Source organism: Eucalyptus grandis, chromosome 8 (genome assembly GCF_016545825.1).
Source record: "Eucalyptus grandis isolate ANBG69807.140 chromosome 8, ASM1654582v1, whole genome shotgun sequence".
In the NCBI taxonomy this organism is placed as follows: Eukaryota; Viridiplantae; Streptophyta; class Magnoliopsida; order Myrtales; family Myrtaceae; genus Eucalyptus; species Eucalyptus grandis.
The window spans coordinates 69,232,583-69,253,236 of NC_052619.1; the positions used below are offsets into that span (position 1 = coordinate 69,232,583).

General features: G+C 39.2%; 2 protein-coding genes across 2 annotated transcripts; one reads left to right on the forward strand and one right to left on the reverse strand.

Annotated features, from left to right (window-relative positions):
• The first annotated feature begins 7,005 nt into the window (after positions 1–7,005).
• Positions 7,006–14,707, forward strand: LOC104415822 (protein HEAT INTOLERANT 4). Its single transcript, XM_010027196.3, has 14 exons — positions 7,006–7,378; positions 8,822–8,860; positions 8,946–8,999; positions 9,133–9,196; positions 9,366–9,424; positions 9,708–9,832; positions 9,900–9,959; positions 10,649–10,707; positions 11,939–12,015; positions 12,268–12,306; positions 12,974–13,036; positions 13,119–13,166; positions 13,240–13,368; positions 14,204–14,707. Exons 1-14 carry the CDS (start codon positions 7,178–7,180, stop codon positions 14,249–14,251), a joined length of 1,065 nt encoding a protein of 354 aa, XP_010025498.2. The 5' UTR covers positions 7,006–7,177; the 3' UTR covers positions 14,252–14,707.
• A 2,040-nt stretch (positions 14,708–16,747) lies between these two features.
• LOC120287481 (protein CPR-5-like) lies at positions 16,748–19,386 on the reverse strand. The gene is made up of 4 exons (XM_039300293.1): positions 19,332–19,386; positions 18,853–18,888; positions 17,954–18,715; positions 16,748–17,431 (listed from the first exon to the last, which is right to left on the reverse strand). Exons 1-4 carry the CDS (start codon positions 19,353–19,355, stop codon positions 16,910–16,912), a joined length of 1,344 nt encoding a protein of 447 aa, XP_039156227.1. The 5' UTR covers positions 19,356–19,386; the 3' UTR covers positions 16,748–16,909.
• Positions 19,387–20,654: the final 1,268 nt, after the last annotated feature.

The following is a 20,654-nucleotide window of genomic DNA, read 5'->3' on the forward strand; positions in this document are numbered from 1 at the left end:
CACGACGTGACTCCATTTTAAACACACTTTCTATTCATCATGTGATGATGAAAGACATTAGCATCTTAATTCCATTGCTTTTCCTAAATGGTGTATGGCAGCTTCCCAGTCCCATCTTTTGTCTTTCTTCCACAGGTCGCAAAAATCCTAATGGGAGGATCTCAAAGTCGCAACTTTTTAAGAGAAGACTGATAAGAATTTGGTGGGATACCTCTAGATCCTAAGTTCATTGTAGAACTGTGCACATTGAAAGATAGATGCATTCCACACATCACGAGCTAGGGCTAGTTGTCCACATTCATCAATGATGAGTGATTCCCCAGACACGATGACAATTTATAATCAAAAAGATCTTGAGAGAGTGGTCCACCCCATGGGTCCTGTGATGATAATTGTTGGCCTAGATTGCCTTTTCCAAATTCTGCTAGAGCAACCTTAATTAAAGGTTCGATCTTGAGATAATGCCATGAATAACCCCAAGGTACATCGGTATTGTCGTACGGCCATTGGGGAATGGCGCGATTAGCCTTGTAGAGGAGTCATTGGATTTCCCTATACTCTCAGATTGGCTCCAATACAAAATGGGAGCATTTTGTAAAGCATGACGGGAACATCTTGAGCTTTATAGGACAAAACTCCTATGTCTATCGGGTACCGACCGTCTAGTTTGACAAACACCATGGCTTATAAAAGAAAATGATTGAGTGCAATTTGGATCTAGCTTGCATGCTCTTAGTTGTTCTATGAAGAACGCTTTCCATTCTCTTCAAGGTTTTAAACCAACAAAACGTTTCTGCAAAATGGTGGCATTTTCCACAGTGATCGATTTCTTGGCTGATGATTCTTTGCATTTTTGCCGTTGGGAACTAAATGGCAAAAGTATGACAACTAAATGCATAACAATAAAATCATTTGAGTTTTTCTAGAAATTCATCATGCCAGGAATAAGTCAAAGAATGAATGGACGGATAGTCCGGATGCATGTCGCTTGATTGAAGATCGGCTGCCATATTTCTTGAAGATCTTATGCTGATATTCCCACGTGAGGTTTGTGAGATTATCAAAGGAAGTATTGGACTTGATTAGCTCTTGCACTTAAGGAGAATACTTTCTACTAGGGAATATGGGCTTCATGTCCCGTGTTCAAAATCCACCACTTAGTCTTCTGGAAATGAACATGAACGATGAGGAATCTTCTTTGGGTTGGAGAGGAGATCTACATAAACATTCGTATCTCATTTAGGGTCCATTCGTTTCGCGAAAAATATCATGTTTCCGGAAAACATTTTCCTAAAAGTCATTTTCCAGAAAATGACTCTATTTTCCTGTTCGGCCAAATTTAAAATTTGAGGAAAATATTTTCCACCGTTTGTTAGCTCATTTAATTGTTTGGGAAAAATTATCAAAAATTTAATTTTGATATTTTTAATTAACCAAAAATTAATTTTATTTTTTTATATATTTTTTTAAAATAATAAATTTTTAATTATTTATATTTTTAAAAATCGATTTATTTATTTATTATTTTTTCTTTCTTTTTTTTTTTCTTCCACCTTCCTCCTTCTTCCTCCTCCTTCCTCCGCCGCTGCCTCCTTCCCGCCTAATGATGGCCGGCTGCCCGATGGCCGACCAAGCCCCGGTGGCTAGATCCGGCGAGCTCGAGGCTCGGTCGATCTCACCCGAGCTCGCCACGAGCTTGCCGAATCCGGCGAGCCACGAGCTCCGCCTCGCCGGCTTGGGGTGAGGTCGGCAAGGTCGCCGACCGTTGGCTTGTGGCCGGTCGCGACGCCGCCGTGGCCGGTCGTCGCCCACCGCCAAAGAATAAGATGAAAAGGAAAGAAAGAAAAAAAAAAGAAATTTAAAAATCGATTTTAAAAAAGAAAAGAGAAAAAGAAAGCATAAAAATAAAACGAAAATGTATTGATAAAAAGAAGTAAGAGGGAATAAATCATAGAAAACGTTTTCCACTTTTGAAAAGTGGAAAACGTTTTCCTCACTTTAAATGTTGTTTTTTCTAATGATAGAAAATATTTTCCCGAAAGTCATTTTTCGCGAAACGAACGGACCCTTAATATGCTTGGACTCCAAAGAGTATTTTGAAAATCATTTGGCTCATTGGAGAAGTCATGGATGAGCCAATTGCTTTTGTTTAAACCTTATCATTTGATTGAAGGAAGACATGTCAATTTTCAACAAGAAGCCAATAAGAAGGAATTCAAATTTCTTGATTCCATACTTAACGGCTAAATTTTCCTTAAAAGTTGAGTGTTAATGCATTTCAACATTTGTGAACATTTCATCCTGAATTTCATTCGCAAACACACCTTCTACCTTCGATTTGTTCTAAAAGAATGATTGCCCAATCTTTGTCACTAGCATCTATTGGAGGATCATTTGGCCATCAGAAGAATTTGCAATGGAGGCAAATTATGAAGTTTCTCTTTGAGAGCCTTAATTGTAGCGGTTTGAGATTTTCCCTAGGGGTCATTATTGAGCATCTTTTGTAGTCAATGTTTTGAGTTTTGAAATCTTTGGCACAAAAGTCTCTTAAGTAATTTACAGTATCATGAAACTACTGTACTTGCTTGACAGACGAATTCTCATTAGGAAATTTTTGTAAGCAATATGCTCCCCTGGATTGGAAAAACCATCATTAAGATGGATTTTTAGGAACTCAATTTCTTTCCAAGCTATCACCATCTTCCTTACTGGCCTAGTAATTTATAGTAAGATTCTTCATCAAGACTAAATAAGAGGATATCATCAATGTAAATTTGAGACCTAGCACTAATTGCTTTAAAAATGTTGCATGTGGCTTTTTGGAGGAGAGAAGATGTCGTTTTTAATGCAAATGGGAATACTTTCCACTGCTGATTAGGAATGCAAAATCCCATCTTTTTGGCGATCTTCAGGTTGAATTCCAAGTTGCCAAGACCCTTCCTCGAGATCAAACTTTGCATTAGTCAAAACATGAAAACAAAGCTCATATGTCGAGCAGAAGAAACTTATTACATTGTAGGAAATGATTTAGAGGCTGTTTTTATTAATCTCTTCTTTCCTTTTTTTTTGAGAACCGATTACCAAAATAATTATTTTTTATTATGTTCCTAAACTTTTTTTTTTTTTGCCAATTTAGCCCTAAAAAACACGTTTGGTAAATGTCCAAAATTTTTTATTATAGAATAGAACCGTGTTTGATACCGTGCTCATTGATTATGTTCCAAATCAATTTATTTTAATTTTTTTTTTTTTTTTTCCCTTTTTTCCTTTTTTTTTTTTTTTCGAATTTTTTCTTTTTTCCCTTTTCTCCTCGGCCCTCTTCTTCATGTGGCGAGGCCGCCTCGCCGACCACTAGGGCGACCGCCGACGAGGGTTGGCGATGCTCACTAGAGCGTTACCAGCTCTTAGCGAGGCTCGGCCCTCGGCCCTCCATCGACCGAGCCTCGACGGGGTGGGGCAAGGCCCACCTAGCCACCGGCGAGGCTCAACCTCACCCGATTTGGCGAGGCCAAGCCTCGGTGGGGCTGGGTGAGGCTCGCCCAACCCCGCCGGTGGCTAGGCCAGCCTCGTCGGTGGCGGGGCTTGCCTCCGGCGAGCTCGCCGGACCTCGCCTTGGCCTAGCGAGCCTCCGGCAAGCTCGCCGGATTGGCGAACGGGGGTGAGCCTCGGCGGCGGACGGTGGTGGATGACAATCACGGGATGATGGAAGGAAAGAATGAGACTTTCAAAATCAAAAAAAAAAAATTTGATTCTTAAATGGAGAATCGCCTTTTTATTTTATTTTATTCTCAATTCTTCTTCCCAATCTGTCCCCACTCGGAACAAATTTGTTCCCGAACAAAAATTTTATCAAATACGTTACAAACCGATTCTAGAAACAAAACATCATAATCAGGACTAAATTGGTTAAAAAACAGCCCCTTAGAGGCTTAGGTAGTTTTATCAATCTCTTCTTTCCTCCTTTTTGTTAAGCTCTTTTGTTGACATAAAAAGCTCTGCATGCCCATTGAAAGTGAGAGAGCTCAATTAGTTTTTCAGGGATGAGTTGCCTTTGTTGGGTTGAAATCTTCATTTTTTCTTGAAAGGCAAATGAACAAAGAATTCAAAATTCTACCGCAAAGGATTAAAGCATTTTTTCCAAATACTATGAACTTAGCAATTGTTGGAAAATCGGTTCTACTTGGGCCGCCTGCAAGGAATACATCATTTCGTATTGACAAACTCCTTGAACTAGTCTTTTAAAAGTTGACCATTTGGAAGTATATGATGAGTAGAGAGTTGGTTGAGAATATCCCATCAGATTATGAGATCTCTATTTGAACATGAGGAACCAATGATTCTGGTAGTAATAGTGTATTTACGGAAAAAAATAATTTTAGTTAGGGATAAGTTTCTTCATCAAAAAATTAGTTTATGATAAATTTATTACAATTGCACCAATTCAGGAAAAGGAAATAGGCCTTAATAACAAAAGGGTTGGAAGCTCATTTTGTATTTTCTAATGGTCAGTTGATGCAAAAAAAACTAATTGATCAATAATTTTTTTTTTAAGATATCAGTTAATCATTTCATTTGTGAAATTAAGAACATAATTTTCCTTTAATAATTTCTTTAAAAAAATTTATTCATCAATTTGTTTTTAATTTAATTAACCCTTTAACTGCAAATCATAAGTAACCAATATTTTTGTCAGTTGACATATTTTTTTTATTGAGGCCTTTTCTCTTTTTCTTTAGATAATTTATGTTTATTTTTTCCCAAAATATCTTACTTAGTTCCATTAAAGTGGCTATATTGATCAAATTTTCTTTTTTCATTATTTATATTATTTCTAATTTTAATTAAAATAATTTTCTCCCATTGTTGTTTTTTTTTTTTTTTTTTTTTACAGCAATTAAGGATAAAAGGATGTTCCTTACCAAAAAAAAAGAAAAAGGATGTTCCCTTTTCCTTTTGGGGGGGGGGCATGAGAGATGATTCATTGAAAAAAATGAAATGAAAATATATTCTTACCCCTTAAAAGTCACGTGAGTTGCGCATGCTAAAAAAAATAAACGAGAATTAACGACTGCAATGATATTGCATAATAGCCAAAAATTTGAAGATAAACATATGCTATTTGAACCACCGACTGCGAAGAGGTGAAGAGTTCAAAACTCGATATTGGGTCCTTCGCTTAAGTGTCACCTATTTACGCCAAAAAACCTTGAAGTCACCTAGGGGTTTACGGCGCTACTGCTATCGTAAACCTGTTCCTCAAAAAACCCATATATTAAGCTACCATATGCTACCTTTGAAGTCCAGTGGAATTTTTGCTCAAAAAAAAAAAAGTCAAATTTTGTGCAATTTTTGTAGAAAAAATAGAGACAAATCCTCACTGATTGCAGGTCGCATCAATTTGATTGGAGTTGACAAGTTTATCTCATAATCTTTCTAGGTCTGTGATTAGTTTGGCCTTGATCCACGTCAATCAAGGAGAAAAATCCGTCCATGTGACCACGCACCATTGATGTGAAGGTTTGCATCCATTAATACCGATGTAACTATAATCATAGTGAGAATTTTGTTGATGAGTATTTACTCATCAGATAAAAGATTCTATATTCTTTTTGATACACTAGGTCTTCGCATAATATATAAAAAAAACAAATAACATTGTGAATATTGAGTTATTTTAAGGATTCGTTTATTTTATGAAAAATAAATGATTCAATAAACATATCCTTAAAAATGATCGACCATTTGAAACAATTGAAGAACGTTTTTATTATTGATAGCAATAATTTATTTATAAGTATCTATGTGGACAGCTTGTTTGGTAACCATTTTATTCCGGAGAACAATTTTTTTATCAAAAATAATTTTTTCTAATTCTGCTATTGGGAATAATTTCTGAACAAAAGAACTCACTTGATAACTGTTTAAAATTTCTATTCCTATGATAGAAATGTGTTTGGTAAATTTTTAAATTTTTTGTTTCTTTTTCTTTTTCTCTTCTCCCTCCTTTTTCTTTGAGCTGGCCACAGCTTGTTGAGCAAGGTTTGATGAGCTCGTCGGAGCCTTGTTAGGCCAGGGCGATGTCTGGCGAGCTCATCAGATTTGGGCAAGGCTGAGCCTCACCGGTGGCCAGCTGATGCTTGCTTGGCTGGCGAGGGTCACTAGCCATCGGCAAGGCTCGACCTTGCGTAGATCTGGTGAGGCCTATCTCACTTAGCCACCAGCAAGTCTCGGTCTCGTTGGGCCATCGCTAAGCGACGTCAACTTAGAGGTGGCTTAGCGAGCTCGATCTTGCCGTGGCTAGATGTTGCTGGGGTCGGCGATGCTCTAGCGAGGTCGCCGACCCTTGTCTGGCTAGTCGTCGGTTATAGCCAAAGTCCAACAACTAGCCAAAGGGAAGAAGAATAAAGGGGAAGAGAAGAAGAGAAAAAATAAAAACTGATTTTAGGAATTGTTCCTAGGAATAAGAAGTTACTATTTTTTACTTCTTGATTTTATTCTAAATCTATTCCCGAGAACAACAAAAATAAATTTTTATCAAACGAAAAATTTTATTCGTTTTTTATTATGGAGAATAAAAGAACAAAATCAGACACTATTTGAAATAAAAACAAATAGGCCCGATAAATGTATATTTCTCGTTTATCAAGCGACACAGATGACTGTCCATAGGAATATGTTTTTTTTAAATAATCTACATTTTCAACGAAATAAATCGAGTCATAAAACTAACTATATCTGCCGTACTAGGGAATTCATGAATTGGAAAGGCGACTTTCATTTCCAAGCTGCGAATCTGTGGATTTCTTTCTTTATTTACTTTTTCCCCAAGGTAAAATAAAATCCCAAATCCCCATCATCCAAAGCCGTTGACCCTACTTTGCAAAACGCCGCCGTCTCAAATCTCAAATTCAAAAAACGGAGGAGGAGGACACTGAGGAGGAGGGGGGGCCCCAAAAAAATCAATTTTTTCAATCTTCGCTCCGACCAGACGCACGCCAAAACCTGGCGCTCAATCTCTCTCCCGATCCATCGAGAGCCCCCGCGTTGTTTTGACGCTCCCACCTGTCCCCCGCCCCAAAACCAAAATCCCAAAATCCCTCCCAAATCACAAACCTAATTCCCTCCCCCCCATCTCTCTCTCTCTTTCTTTCTCTCTAGAGCGGTCATCCTCGATAGCATGAGGAAGCGAGAGAAGCGTACCGCTAGCCAGCGCGGCGGCGGCGGCGAGACCCAGTCGTCTTCCCAGGCGGCGGCGGCGGCGGCGGCGGAGCAGGAGCAGCAGCAATCCACGAAGACGACGACCGCCCGGGCCAACAAGCGTGTCAAGGCGGCGAAGCCGGACGGCGACCCCGAGTACTTCGAGGATAAGCGCAACTTGGTATTCATCATCCCCCGTCGCCACCGCCTGGCTGTCTCCTTCTTTTTTTTTGGTTGAGGTTGAGGTTGCGTGGGGGAGTTCGATTCGATGCGTTGGCTTTCTCCCGCCCCGTGTTTTCTAGGGTTCGGCGAATGGGGGGAATTTCAGCGTATTCGTTTCCGAATGTTGTTGGAACGTGTGGTTTTTTCGGATTGGGTGATGTTCGAGGATCGGTGAGGTTCGGGAGTGTCGAGCCTCCGATGCTTGCATTGGGTGAATGTAACTGTTTGTTGTTCAATGTTAACTAATGTGTTTTTGTTTCCGTTGGTTGCGATACGAGTTTGAATGTTAGGCGGATGTAGTTCTCGGTATTTCTTCTCTGCCTGCTCAGTTAACTCGAGTGTTGTTGGGTTCTCGAGTGTAGCTTCTATCCCTGCTCACTCAAAGTAGGTCTTTTTTCTTGAATGGGCGAAACGTCGTGAAAGAACATTATCTGGGACTCTTTTCCACGTATGGATATCTCGGGGAAGTGTGTTCCTTTTAATGTGAGAAAGTTGGTAGATTTATACGCATCATAAGCCTTCTGGCTCCTATAGTCATGCAGAGTTTCTTGGGTTGCTTCTCCAGATTTTGGGATTTTGAATATTTGGGGTCACGTTTGGTTTGGTGAGCTGAGTATATGTGGTTTGGATATTTATGCACTGATGACGATATGCAAATTGTTTGCTTTATATTTTGTAATGGGGTTGTGGATTTTGGATATTAATGTTTGAAAACAGTAAGGTTGTGGAGACTGTCCAGCATCAGACACCTGAAGTTGGTGAATTCTTCCTTTTTTCCCTAATATAAATATGGTTTCCCTCTAGCTAATGTTATTTTGGATGGATGAAAAATTGGAGTAGCTTCTGTCCTTCCCTAGTCAACTAGATGTTAGTTTAATTGGGTGAAAAGGCGACAGAGAATGTTATCTAGGATGGATGTCCACAAATGGATCACTCTGAGCAAGTGTCTTCCCATGAAAATTTTCTTGTGGTCCTACTGGAAGTGTATAGTCATGCATTGTCCAAGAGCCTCTTTGATAAGTCAATTAAGTGCTGAAAATCAAAAGGTTCAACACTTAACTTGTCTGATAATCATAGCTAACATTGGCCTATACACTTTAATTATGTCAAAAAATACACTTGATGGGGTAAGTGACAAAGGTGTTACTTAATTCATTAATCAGAGAAAGTTACTGATGATAACTAGAATCTTGCCAATAATATTGTTTAAACCTACTAGTGGTAGTCACCATTTCATGTGTGGTAAGGAATTATAATATTTTTGTGTTGTCAAACGACTATTTATTTTTATTTTCAGCACTTAAAATTTTTAATACATAGAATTCTGTACTTAAATTTTCAGCACTTATTCTCTAATTTTGTCAAATAAGCACTAAGTTGAAGTTCTAAATTCGCTTTGCAGGAAGATTTGTGGAAAGCTGCCTTTCCTGTGGGGACAGAGGTTTGTGATGGAGTGTTTTTCTTCTTTGGTTTTATCTGCATGGCATTTCTTTGTTGCTGACATGCACTTATATTGTTATGTTCAGTGGGATCAATTGGACACAGTGTACCAGATAAGCTGGGATTTCTCTAATCTTGAAGTGAGTGTTTGATCTGCCTTTCTTGGTCTTCATCCAGAGTTATGTTGAAAACTTGGATTGGAAAAGAGACTGAAAATCCAATTTGTTGTCATTTCCTATATTATAAAATCTAATCTAATTGTGACTTCTGCAGAATGCTTTTGAGGAGGGTGGGAAGTTGTACGGCAAGAAAGTTTATCTCTTTGGATGTACAGAACGTATGTGGTTCTTGGACTCCCTTTCTGATAACTGCATGTAGACTTTCAAAAGGAAAACAGATGTTTTCCCACCTCAGTTATAAGTGTATCCTGTTTTTGCTCTGGAGCGTTCTCAGTTCACTGCTATGTTTCTCACTGTGTCCTGACGATTAAATTTATGCTACTGCAGCTCAGTTGGTCTTTTATAAGGGCCAGTCCAAGATTATGTATATCCCTGCCATTGTTGCTGTAAGTTTTCTACTTGAAGACTGTGTCATGTATATTGAACAAAGCAAGTTAAATAATGGTCAAATGTATTATTTTTCTTTGGTTGTGGGAGGTGTTTAATTTTCTGATATGTAGCTATTCTTATGGTAATTTATTAGAAGCTCACATCTGACAGATCTAGTTCTTTCCAACTCTGAAATTTAGGTTGTCTGACAAACTTCTCTCACGTTTAGATTATTGAAAGAATCGACTGTATTTGCCATTTGCCACTTTTCTAAGGTCATGATGTGTCCCTTGCTTGCAGGTTGTATCTCCTTTTCCACCATCTGATAAGATTGGAATTAAGTCGGTTCAAAGGGAGGTTGAAGAAATAATTCCAATGAAGCAGATGAAAATGGATTGGGTCCCATATATCCCTTTGGAGAATAGGTAATCTAATTGACTTTAGTCTGTCCATTTATTTGTGGATTCTAATATGTCATATATTGCATTGCAGAGCCAGCCGAGTTGATAGGTTGAAATCTCAAATATTTATTTTGAGCTGCACGCAGCGAAGGTATGTAAACAACAACGCCCTCTCTCTCTCTCTCTCTCTCGCTCTCGCACGCGCACGCACATAGATCCTCCTCCCATCCACAATCTCATGGAACAATCAAACAAAAGCAAAGACAAACAAGCAGCGCAAGTTCATGGTTTTACTTGATTTTATTTATCATATAATATACGCATTGTATGTCATTTTGAGTCCTTGTCTATGTCATAAAATTGTTCAGGTATCAACATGTATTCTTTTAGTATCCCATTATGGTAGTTTTGCAGACTATCTGCTTAGCTGTAGCTTTTTTGAAGTTTCATGCGTAGGTTCTTTTTGTAATTCACTGGAGGTGTAGGCTCAAGATCACGCGGTTCCTGAACATTCATTTTCTTATTTTTATTGTTGTCATTTAAAAATTTAAGTTTTTATTTGGGGACATACTTTAATCTTGACGACAAGTTTGGTGCGTTGCTATCATAGAATTTCTGTGGTGAAGTGAATCATTGATACTTAAATGTCTTCACTAATTGATGTTGAAGGCACTGTTATAGTTTGTCTATTGGCTGATGCTGAGCTTTTCACCCTGATTATATGTGCATCCTCTTTCTCAAATTGAGTTGTATGAGGTTCCTCGAGTTATGTGTTTGACTTATAGATTTCTTGAAAAACTTAATTATGTTCCAACAACATATAATTATTTTACTTTGCAGGGCTGCTTTGAAGCATTTGAAGATTGACCGGGTTAAGCAATATGAGTACTGCCTACCTTGTGAGTCATGGTTGCATATAGTATTTTGTCCATCATTTCTTTTGGTCTCTTGTCATTGGTCTATGGAAGATGATCATGGTATACTAAGACATAATATCTTTTTCTGATATACAATTTTTCTTCATATGGAGCGATGGAACCGGCATCTCTCTTTTCTTTTGGTGTTTATATGGACATGGCAATGTGCTTTTTTGGTTGTGATGCATCCTAGAATGTGGAACAGAAGGGCAGATGGAGTGGTTTTGTTTGTTTTTTGTTGTCAGAATCAAAACTGAACCCTTCAAATCTATATTTACTGAACCAGAATAGGATATAATTATGGAAATCTCGGCAAGATTCATATGACGGGAATGATTGGATACTGAGGCAGGATAATTGTTGTAACTTAAATAATTTTCCGTCCTATGTTAACTTGCTACTTGCTACATGCTACAGCTTTGTATTTAATTGAATGAACACTGAGTTGGAAAAAAGAAATGGGAAGATATGAAATTATTTGGTTGTTGCTGACCGGTAATTGGTCAGTGAGGTGTGCCTGAGAGAGAGGCTGCAAATGTGAAAATTGCGGACTTGTGTGGATGGCCAATCTTGGTCAATAATTGACTGGGAGTGGCTTTTAGGTCCTTGTGGCTGACTTGGTTCTCAGATCCAGGTCATGCCCAGTGAGAGGGGGAGGAGTTGCAACTGGGCATCACTGATGACTTGCAAGGTAGATGCTGTGGCTGGTGACATCTGTTGATGTTAGCAATCATGAACTGGCAGCTGCAATCTCTCTTTCTCTCACCCCTCGTTTTCAGATGCATTCATTTTTTTTATTATTATAAAATACTCTTCCTGGTTAGAGAATAACTATTTCTTCCATTCTTGGCCAGTCTTTTATAATGCTAATAGATGCTGTATCAGGCTTATTCCCATTCGATGTCCATTAAGAAAATTAAAGGGGGCTGACATAATTATGTACTGCTACAGAGAGCTATATAAATAATTCTATTTGGAGCTATAGAATCTACATAATGCATAACCTCAAGGTGTGCGCTTATCAGAGGGGCAGATATGCTAACTCTATTGAAGTTGTACAATAGTTCTCTTTCTGCATATGTTGACCAATTTTCTTCATGTATAGCTTTAGGGTCATACTTCATGGTAACGTCTCCCTCAAAATAATTATTTGTGCACTCCAAGTGGATTTCACAATTTATACTTTTATAATTCATTTGCTTCTCTCTTTTAGATTTTTATCAGCCATTCAAGGAGGATGAGTTTGAACAGAGCACTGAGGTTACAGTTATGTATCCAGTAGAACCACCGGTAAGCGAATCCCAGATAGCAGTAGTCTCTATGTGAAGCTACTAGCATTCATTTTTGTCAAATATTAGATCCTATCCGTGAAGTAAGTGATGTAGTTATTGTTAATGGATGAGTTTTCTGGAGCAGACTCTTGGAGACAATTTTCCTTTTTTTTAGTTTATGATTTATGATGCTGCATATAAAGGTTAGGATGATTGTGCTGTCCATTCTGCATGGTACGAATATATGTGACCATTCTGTTCCACCCTGCAGGTTGTTTGTGAATTTGACTGGGAGTTGGATGAACTTGAGGTACAGATGTTAATCCTCCTTTAAAGCCTTGACAATGATGTACCAGCTGACATTTGATAGTACAAATAAGGCTGTGTTTTGATTGCTTTGAGATTTATCATTTAGGGTCCTGTGCAATCTTTTCTGGATGATTGGAATTTGTGAAACTAGGGTTATATGGTAACTGAAAAGGTACCTTTGCATGACAAACTTTAGGAAATTCAATGAAAGATACTGATAATTGGAACTTCTCTTGGCCAGTTGCTCATCCAAACCTTCCAAGTTCACTGATTGTTGACATATCAATGCTGTGTAGTCAGATACTTGGCATCTTAAAGCATACACCATTGCGATTTTGTTTATTGCAGCATATTCATTTAACTAGATTGAAAGGAAGGTAAAACGTTTGCTCAGCTTGCAACACGTAAGTTCCTTGGAGAATCTGTCTCGTGACAAATTGAACCTTTTGATAGGAGCTCCAACTCCTTAAGAACAACAAAGAGATGTTAATTGCAGTTTCTTGTAAACCTTCTCTCTTTCTTTGAAGCAACTATCAGGAAAAAAAAAAAAAAAAAATCCTAGCAACTTAATCTGTGTATTTTTCATAGAAACTGTAATTTTTGTGATGATCTTCTGGCAGCAAAGCACGAGAGAACCTATATTTGATTTGTTTGAACATTGTTTTCAGGAATTTACTGATAATTTAATTAAAGAGGAGATTCTGAGCGAAGATAAAAAGGATGATTTCAAGGTATGATGTTGTTTCTATGCTTCCGCATGACGTGGGCTCGCAACTTTTAGCATCTCCAGATAGTGATTCAGTTCTTTTTCAGGAGCATTTGAAGAAGACAGTTAGAGAGGCAAAGAAAGCTAATAGAGAGGTATCTCATGGAATATGTTAAATTGACGTGTATGCAAGAGCTCCTGTAAGGAAGCTTGCTATGTTTATTGCAGGCAAGGGAAGCTCGCAAAAAGGCCCTTGAAGAAATGAGTGAGGAAGCTAAGGCCGCATTCCAATCAATGAAGTTCTATAAATTTTATCCTGTGCAAACACCAGAGACCCCAGATATATCCAATTGTAAGGTAAAAGTCCTGCACATTTTCATACTTGGCATTGGTGAAGCTTGAGGACCAGCCACTAGTGTAACATTTGCAGCTATTCTTCCAGTTGAAATTTTGTTTTATGATGATCATGCCTCAGATCCTTATGTTCATAGTACTGGAGATCATCCCCAATGGTTCAGTATGTGAACAGGGAAATGGGCTTTTTACTTCAATTTTAGGAGTGGGCTTTTTACTTCAATTTTAGGAGTGGGCTTTAAATCTTCATTATAAAACCTATTAAAGTGTCAATGTTTGAATTTGGGATTTGGTCCTATAGTAAGCTTTGACATCAATTTTTTGCTTGTGGAATGCTTCAAAACCTTCTTACTATCCACTTTCCAATGAATTTAGTAAGAATCGAGTTCCTTAGAAAGTTGGGAACTTGGAATATTGCACCAATTATCAGGTTCTGCAAGGCCCTGATAAAGATGGCTTAGTCTGTGAATTCACCAGTATGTGCCTATAAGATCATATCAGCGCGTCATTCTTTGCTATGGAAAGATTTCACACTATTCAAGCTTAAAAATCTGCCACCGCATAACCAAGAAAATGTTCCTAGGGTCATAGCATAGATTTTATTCCAGTATTGTTACAAGATCTGGACTGAAGAGAATTATCCAGATTCTCACTGTTTGATCTGATTTGGTGGTAAATGAGTAAATATTTATCCCAGCCCAATCAGTTTGACCTTTAGAGCATGATTTGAATTGGCTTTAGATTTTTAAGAGGTATTATGCTTGAAGTGATGGGCTATTCATGCTGTTTGAGTTCATGGTGGAGATTGAGGGTTCTCCTATTTTTGTGATCCTTGCAGGCTCCTTTCATAAACAGATACTATGGAAAAGCACATGAGGTTCTCTGATGCTATCTATCTGCAAAAGCAGTGATCTGGCCTGGAGATGTTCTGCATCTCAATTTGCTGCTCAGCACTAAAATGATGAGTTGCTCGACAATTCTCGTGCACCAACTTGAGGGGGCAGCGCCTCGTGCACTACTCTTTTTGATCAGTAGAGTAGTTGTCTAATGGTGTATCTATTTATTAGTTGCCATTAGATCTTCATTTGTTTTTTTTTTTGGCAGAAATCTTTTAGTTTCTTTTAGTTCCCAGAGGAGTAGCTTGTAACGTGTATCTCTGAGGCCTATGTACTTTTAAAGAACAGGGAGCTTTAGGAAATTCAAATCCTTCATTTTGCTTTTCTTCCTTCTCTAGGATCCATCTTGGATCTTTTATGGACAATAAATCATTCATGTTCAATACTGCAACGTTTAAATACACGGATATTATTTCATTGTACTAAGAGAAATTGTTAGGAACTTTGTCTGAGCAATTTCATCTGTGCTGGAGTTATATGCCAGCCTTTGGTAACGTCCGATGAATCAGGGAGTGGGATCTGTATTGCAGGCAAATGTGTCATGACACATGCAGCTGGGTGCTCTTACGAAGTTTCAAGTCGCTTTGGAAGTCGGTTGATATTGTCCAACTATTGATAAATAAGGCTTTCCTTTGTTGAAAAGTGATGAAGCGGATAGAGAACAAGAAAAAGAAGATGCTCACGAGAGATTGTTGGTAGCTCTTGGATTGTAGATCTGAACTTAAGGTTTTTGGAAAAATAGGAATAGCTATTACCACTGAATTGTGGATTCTGCCCCCTGGCGTATCAGAGAACAGCTCTAATAAGATCAGAAGTTTCGTGTCACTTCACAAATGATTTTGCGATCATTCCAACTCCATTAAGTTTCGTATCACTTCACAAATGATTTTGCGATCATTCCAACTCCATTCGTCTCATGACACGTCATCTGCGAAATCAAATTGTCGCTAGTGATCTACTAAACTCTGTAGTAAGTGGTGGCTTGTCGCTAGTGATCTACTAAACTTTGTAGCAAGTGTTAGTCACCACTTACGCAAATGTTTCATCACTCTGGTGTTGCGTGCTCATTTGGAGCCGCAAGGGGCAATCGAGTAGTTTCATTATGCATATTCAAGTCTTATGTATGTTCAGTTTGCGCCAAGTATCTTTTCAGCCAACATTTGTGCGTAAACTCTGAACAGAACTCTCCAATCTCTTCCTCTGTAAGAGTGCATTTGCTACCATGCTTAGAGCATATACTAAAAGCAAAATTATTTCTACTTCTGGTTACTTCTCAATGTAAATCTACCATCTGTATGTCCATTTTGTTATGCACCACATCAGCCGCACCCATGAGATGGTTCAAGTCACTGTTCTTCTCATTGTTTTTCAGTTTAACCACCGAATAGACTTTAGTAAGAGATTGCACCACTTACAGTTGAAAGGATTACACCTCGTCATCGTAATAATACAGGCCAAGACACAAGCTCTCTAAGCTTTATCCTATGATACAGCCCTCAACAGCCCCACTTTTCTTTTATGGCCTCTATGGCTGCGTTTGGGAGTGGCATTTGCAAGCCACTTTGAACCCCCAAGGCTCTTTGGGCTAATTTGTGGGTGTTTGGTAAAAATTTCCAAACCCCATTTGGGGAATGCCAAGCATTCCCAAGGCTGAAAGCCCAAGGCAGGCTGCCTTGGGCTTTCAGCCTTCTTGGCATGCTAAGCTGAACTTAAATAAAAAAATTTCCTTCCCAAATTGTCCCCGTTGATTTTTCGTTTTTCCCTTTTTACCCCGACGTTCATCTTCTTCTTCTTTCATCTTCGTGAGCGGTTGCCGACGAAGGGCACACAATCGCCGGCGACCGTTGCGCCCGCCACGCCGACCCGCCGCACCACGACCTCCGCCTCGGCTGCGCAACCCTTCGGCGAGGGTTGCGTGACCCCGCTCGAGAGGTCGCCGCGAAGGTCGCGGCTGCGACCCATTTGGTCGCAGATCCGGTTGCCGGCCGCGACCTTCGCGCTACGACCGGATGGGTCGCCGGCCGCGACCTTTGGGCGACCTTCACGGAGGTCGCGATGCAGACTGCGTCGCCGGCCGTGCTTCAGGGCGACCTCCGCGGAGGTCGCGACCTTCGCGCGACCCATCCGGGTCGCAGATCCGGTCGCGACCACGCCGGCCGCAACCTTCACGCGCGACCGGATGGGTCACCGGCGACCTCTGCGGCGCGGTGGGTCGCCGGCCCAGATCCGGGGTCGCCGGAGGTCGCCGGTGGTCACCGCCGGCCGCCGGATGCCGCCTGCCCTTGCTGGTTTTCATTTTTTTTTTTTTTTAATTTTTCTTTTGATAATTTTTTTTTTCACAAAAGTCCTTTGTTCCTCAAACACCATTTTGCTCAAAGATACTTCATAAAGGGTTTTTAAATTACAATTTACCAAACACAGTTTGCATTTTGAAAAACACATTTAACCAAAAGATCTTTTCATTTTCCTAAAAACTTTCCCCAAAAGTCTTCCCAAACGCACCCCTTCTAAATAAAATACAACACTGCCCATTACAAAAAGTTTCAAATCCAAACCCTAATGCGCTCGAGCCCTATAATAAATATGATTACCCTACTTGAACTTCTCTACACCTTCCATCTGCTTCGGCTAGCTCCAATCACTTTCCCTTAATTAGACAGATGGTCCACAATGAGCTGCCAGAAATGAAACATCCACTCGACCGGACTTGCAAAAGGAATAAGGCCACATGACAGAGGAAGAAAGATTGGAACAGCAACATAGAATAAAATCTTCCGAAACCAGTATGGAACCATCACCGCATCGCTCCTCGTCCCTTGGGATGTGGAAACGGGCCCGTGGAGAATGATAAACAGTCTTGACGTCCATATATTCGACAAGAAATGCAGGAAGCAAAGAGTGTCCCAGAAGAAGAGCCAATGATATCCGCTTCCTCCCAAAGTGTCAACACAGAGCTTTCCTGCGAATCCACAGGCCAAGCCTAACAGCAGAAAAGTAACCGGCATTGTTTGGTTTGAAGTTGGGGACCGCTGACGGAGCAGATAAATGATGATGAGGATCATCGGGACACCGAACAGCATGTGGCTCAGAACTTGGAACTGACATGTCAGCATTTGAAATACCGAATTAAAAGACACCACAGGCTCTGGGATCCACCAAGACCTGGATTGCTGAGAAGAGAGAAGTGCACATCATCAGGAAACCTTTACAGTACAGGATAGTCCCCATAATTCTTAAAATCACCGTTCAAAAATGGCAGAATTTCGAGGTATAAACAAAGCAAAAGAAGAATGAAACTCTTATGTCCTTCCCGACAGTGATATAAGCTACAAAAAAAGACAAACGACTTTTACGCCACTAAATATTTTACACAAACCCTCTTAGTTTCAGATGAAGCACAATGACACATCCTGCATGTTTTACCAATAACCACGAGAACTCCCTATATTTTATTTTACAAATTTCTAACACCTTGTTAGAAACTGTTGGGCAAAAAAATGATTACAATACATTCAAAGTCACTACAATTTAATTAAATAGAGATTGTTGTACCAAAGAGCGCCGCAATTTTAGACTTGGAGATCACTACAAAGTCAAAGTATCCATTGCCTCACTGAACTTCCCCCATGGTCTGAATCACCACTTCAAGATGTGTATACTATAAATTCAAGCAGGAGATGCAATAAATAAACAGAAGAAAAAGTTCTTGCCTGGGTTGAAGGTGAACAGGATTTGGTCGCTTCAGTGAGTCTTTGGTAGGAAAAAACATAAACTCCATATACAAGGGAAATTAACATCATAATTAAACCAGCACCAAAACAATCTATGCACTTTTTACGTAGCTCTGAATGTCTCGTGTCTTCTAATTTATTCTTGAACTTTTCTTCCTTAAAGGATACTTTTGATATGCCCATAGCCAACTTTGATCTCCCCAGACGATTCGCATCATGAGTGAGAGAGAGCTGCGCTTCTTTTAGCTTCAGCTTTTTCATGACAAGACCAAGTTCCAATTCCTTAAGGTCATTAGATCGAGTCTGTTCCACAACGGATTTCTCAAAGGTGCTTATTATGGGCTGGCTGATAACAGGAGGTCCAGATATGCTATGAAAAACACAAGCAAGTTGATTTTCCTCTCTTTGTTGGCTAATCTGGCAATTTATAGAATCTCTTGGAATATGTTCTTGTGCCTCCTTGAACATGTTTAGATGATCTGGACCGTCAGAATGGCACACAACTGGTTCTGCTCCGAACTCTTTCAAAGAGCTTGAACAACTTCCTTCGTCCATAGACCCCAGTGAATGCATGTTGGATGTTGAAATCGTAACATCTTGCTGGTCCAATTGATACATTTTCTCTTGTGATGAGGATTCACTAATCAACCTAAGAGTCCGTAATGTGCTCCTGAAAGATATCTCAAAGTTGCTTGCAAAACGGGTAAATTTGTTGCTAAATCCCTGTTCCCACATCAACAAAACAGAATGTACAAACTTCAGTAACATGAAATCATGTGGGATTGGCCAGAACTAAACAAGGAAACTCAACATGTGAGCCAGATCCAACTGACGAGACAGCAGCATAAAGTCTTGCTTACATTGGATAATGATTCGCTGACAGCAGAAGTACAAATCTGCAAATGACACAAATCTTACAGATTAACCAACCAGTATAATAATCTTTAATATGTCTAACAAACGTGTTAGACTGCAGGGCACATATGCGGAGCAAAGAAACTGTGATGCATGTTTCCAGGTAATTCAGTGGATAGAATCAATGAGTATTGTAATTTTTTTCCCATAATATTTTATAAATCATCCGTATTATTATACTTTATAAAATTTGCAAAAAGAGTACATCAAATGCCTAACATCCTAGACTTGAAATATTTAAAAGACTTGCTCTGGCATTATCACACCTGATAGCAAAAGAAAGTTACGTCTACCCACAGTAAAGTGGGCTCAACTCAGATTAACAATAATCAATGAATGCATGGCCATCCATGACAAACCATCAAATGCCAAGCAAAAGAAGCATACCCATGGACCCAAATCACAAGCGAAAGAAGAAGGATACCTGCGAGAGATAATCGACAGACATCTTTTCTCGTGTCGTATATTCCCTTTCCAAAAACCTGCAGTAATGGCACCATAAAGTAGAAAGGTCAGCAGACCAATAATTATACCAACAAGGGAACATCAAATCCTCCGCGTATTAATTCAGACAAATATATTAAACCCCTCTAATCTTAATGTATGATTCTCCTGATCAAGGGTAAGTCTATCTATTCTATCATGCATTTAATTCAGTTGACTAAGGCAAGGCCACATTGGATGTCCTTTGTAACAAGAGAAGCATTAAAAGCTTAAATCTTGTGAAAGTTTGCAACTTTAAGGATAATGGAGACATCTTATTCCGCGTTCTTGCTCATAAGTCCATCAAGCAAACTCAACTTGAAAATATATACTCGAGTTCAATGCAACAAGAACGCAAAAAGCAATGGACTTTATGAAGTTTGATATTGATAACGATCTCCAGCAGAGACAGTTTCTCAAATTTCTCACCTCAAAGTTCGAAAAGAACTAATGGCAGTTCAGAAGAAAAACAATAAACGATCTTTCACAACGTCTTCCCCAATGAGCTACATACCCGAAGAATCGGGGCGCAGAATAATTACATGTAACTATTAGACCATCATAATGTCAACAAAAAATCCAACAATTCATTCTCCAGGACACCAAAAATAACACCATATATCGGAAATCACCATATCAATCAACACCCAATAGCTCATTTAAATAAATAAAAAAAATAACTTCTTGGTCCATCCCTCAAGAGAGATGCCAAAATAAGACTAATGGTTTGTTCGTTTCGCGGAAAATATCATGTTTCCGGAAAACATTTTTCTGAAGGTCATTTTTCAGGAAAATAACTATTTTTCGATGTTCCGCCGAAACCTAAATTTTGAGTGGAAAATATTTTCCACCATTCGTTAGTTAATTTAATTATTTAGGAAAAATTATCAAAAATTGAATTTTAATATTTGTAATTGACCAAAAAATTATTTTTATATTTTTTTAAAAATGAATTTTTAATTATGTATTTTTAAAAAATTGAAACTTTTATTATTTTTTTATTTTTTTTTTTTCTTTTTCTTTTACTTCCTCCTTCCTCCGTCGCTTCATCCTCCTTCCTCTGCTGCCGCATGCTTGATGATGGTCGGCTGCCTAGCAACCGACTAAGACCCGATCGCCAAATTGGGCGAGCTCGAGGCTCGGCCGATTTCGCCCGAGCTCGCTGCCGATCCGCGAGCTCGCGCCGCTAGAGCCCAACGAACCTCCGCGAGCTCGGTCGCCTAGCTCGCCGGATCTAGTGAGGCTAGAGCTTTGCCCCGAGCCG

What these genes read in the sequence shown, in the direction of transcription:
- LOC120287481 (XM_039300293.1), bottom strand. Translation starts at nt 19,355, where the DNA reads ATGTCTGTCGATTATCTCTCGCAG. An exon ending in TCAGCGAATCATTATCCAAT is followed by an intron (nt 18,716 to 18,852) that starts GTAAGCAAGACT and finishes ATGTGGGAACAG; the next exon opens with GGATTTAGCAACAAATTTAC. An exon ending in AGGCAAGAACTTTTTCTTCT is followed by an intron (nt 17,432 to 17,953) that starts GTTTATTTATTG and finishes CTCTCTTCTCAG; the next exon opens with CAATCCAGGTCTTGGTGGAT.
- LOC104415822 (XM_010027196.3), top strand. Translation starts at nt 7,178, where the DNA reads ATGAGGAAGCGAGAGAAGCGTACCGCTAGCCAGCGCGGCGGCGGCGGC. An exon ending in TCGAGGATAAGCGCAACTTG is followed by an intron (nt 7,379 to 8,821) that starts GTATTCATCATC and finishes TTCGCTTTGCAG; the next exon opens with GAAGATTTGTGGAAAGCTGC. An exon ending in TATATCCCTTTGGAGAATAG is followed by an intron (nt 9,833 to 9,899) that starts GTAATCTAATTG and finishes ATTGCATTGCAG; the next exon opens with AGCCAGCCGAGTTGATAGGT.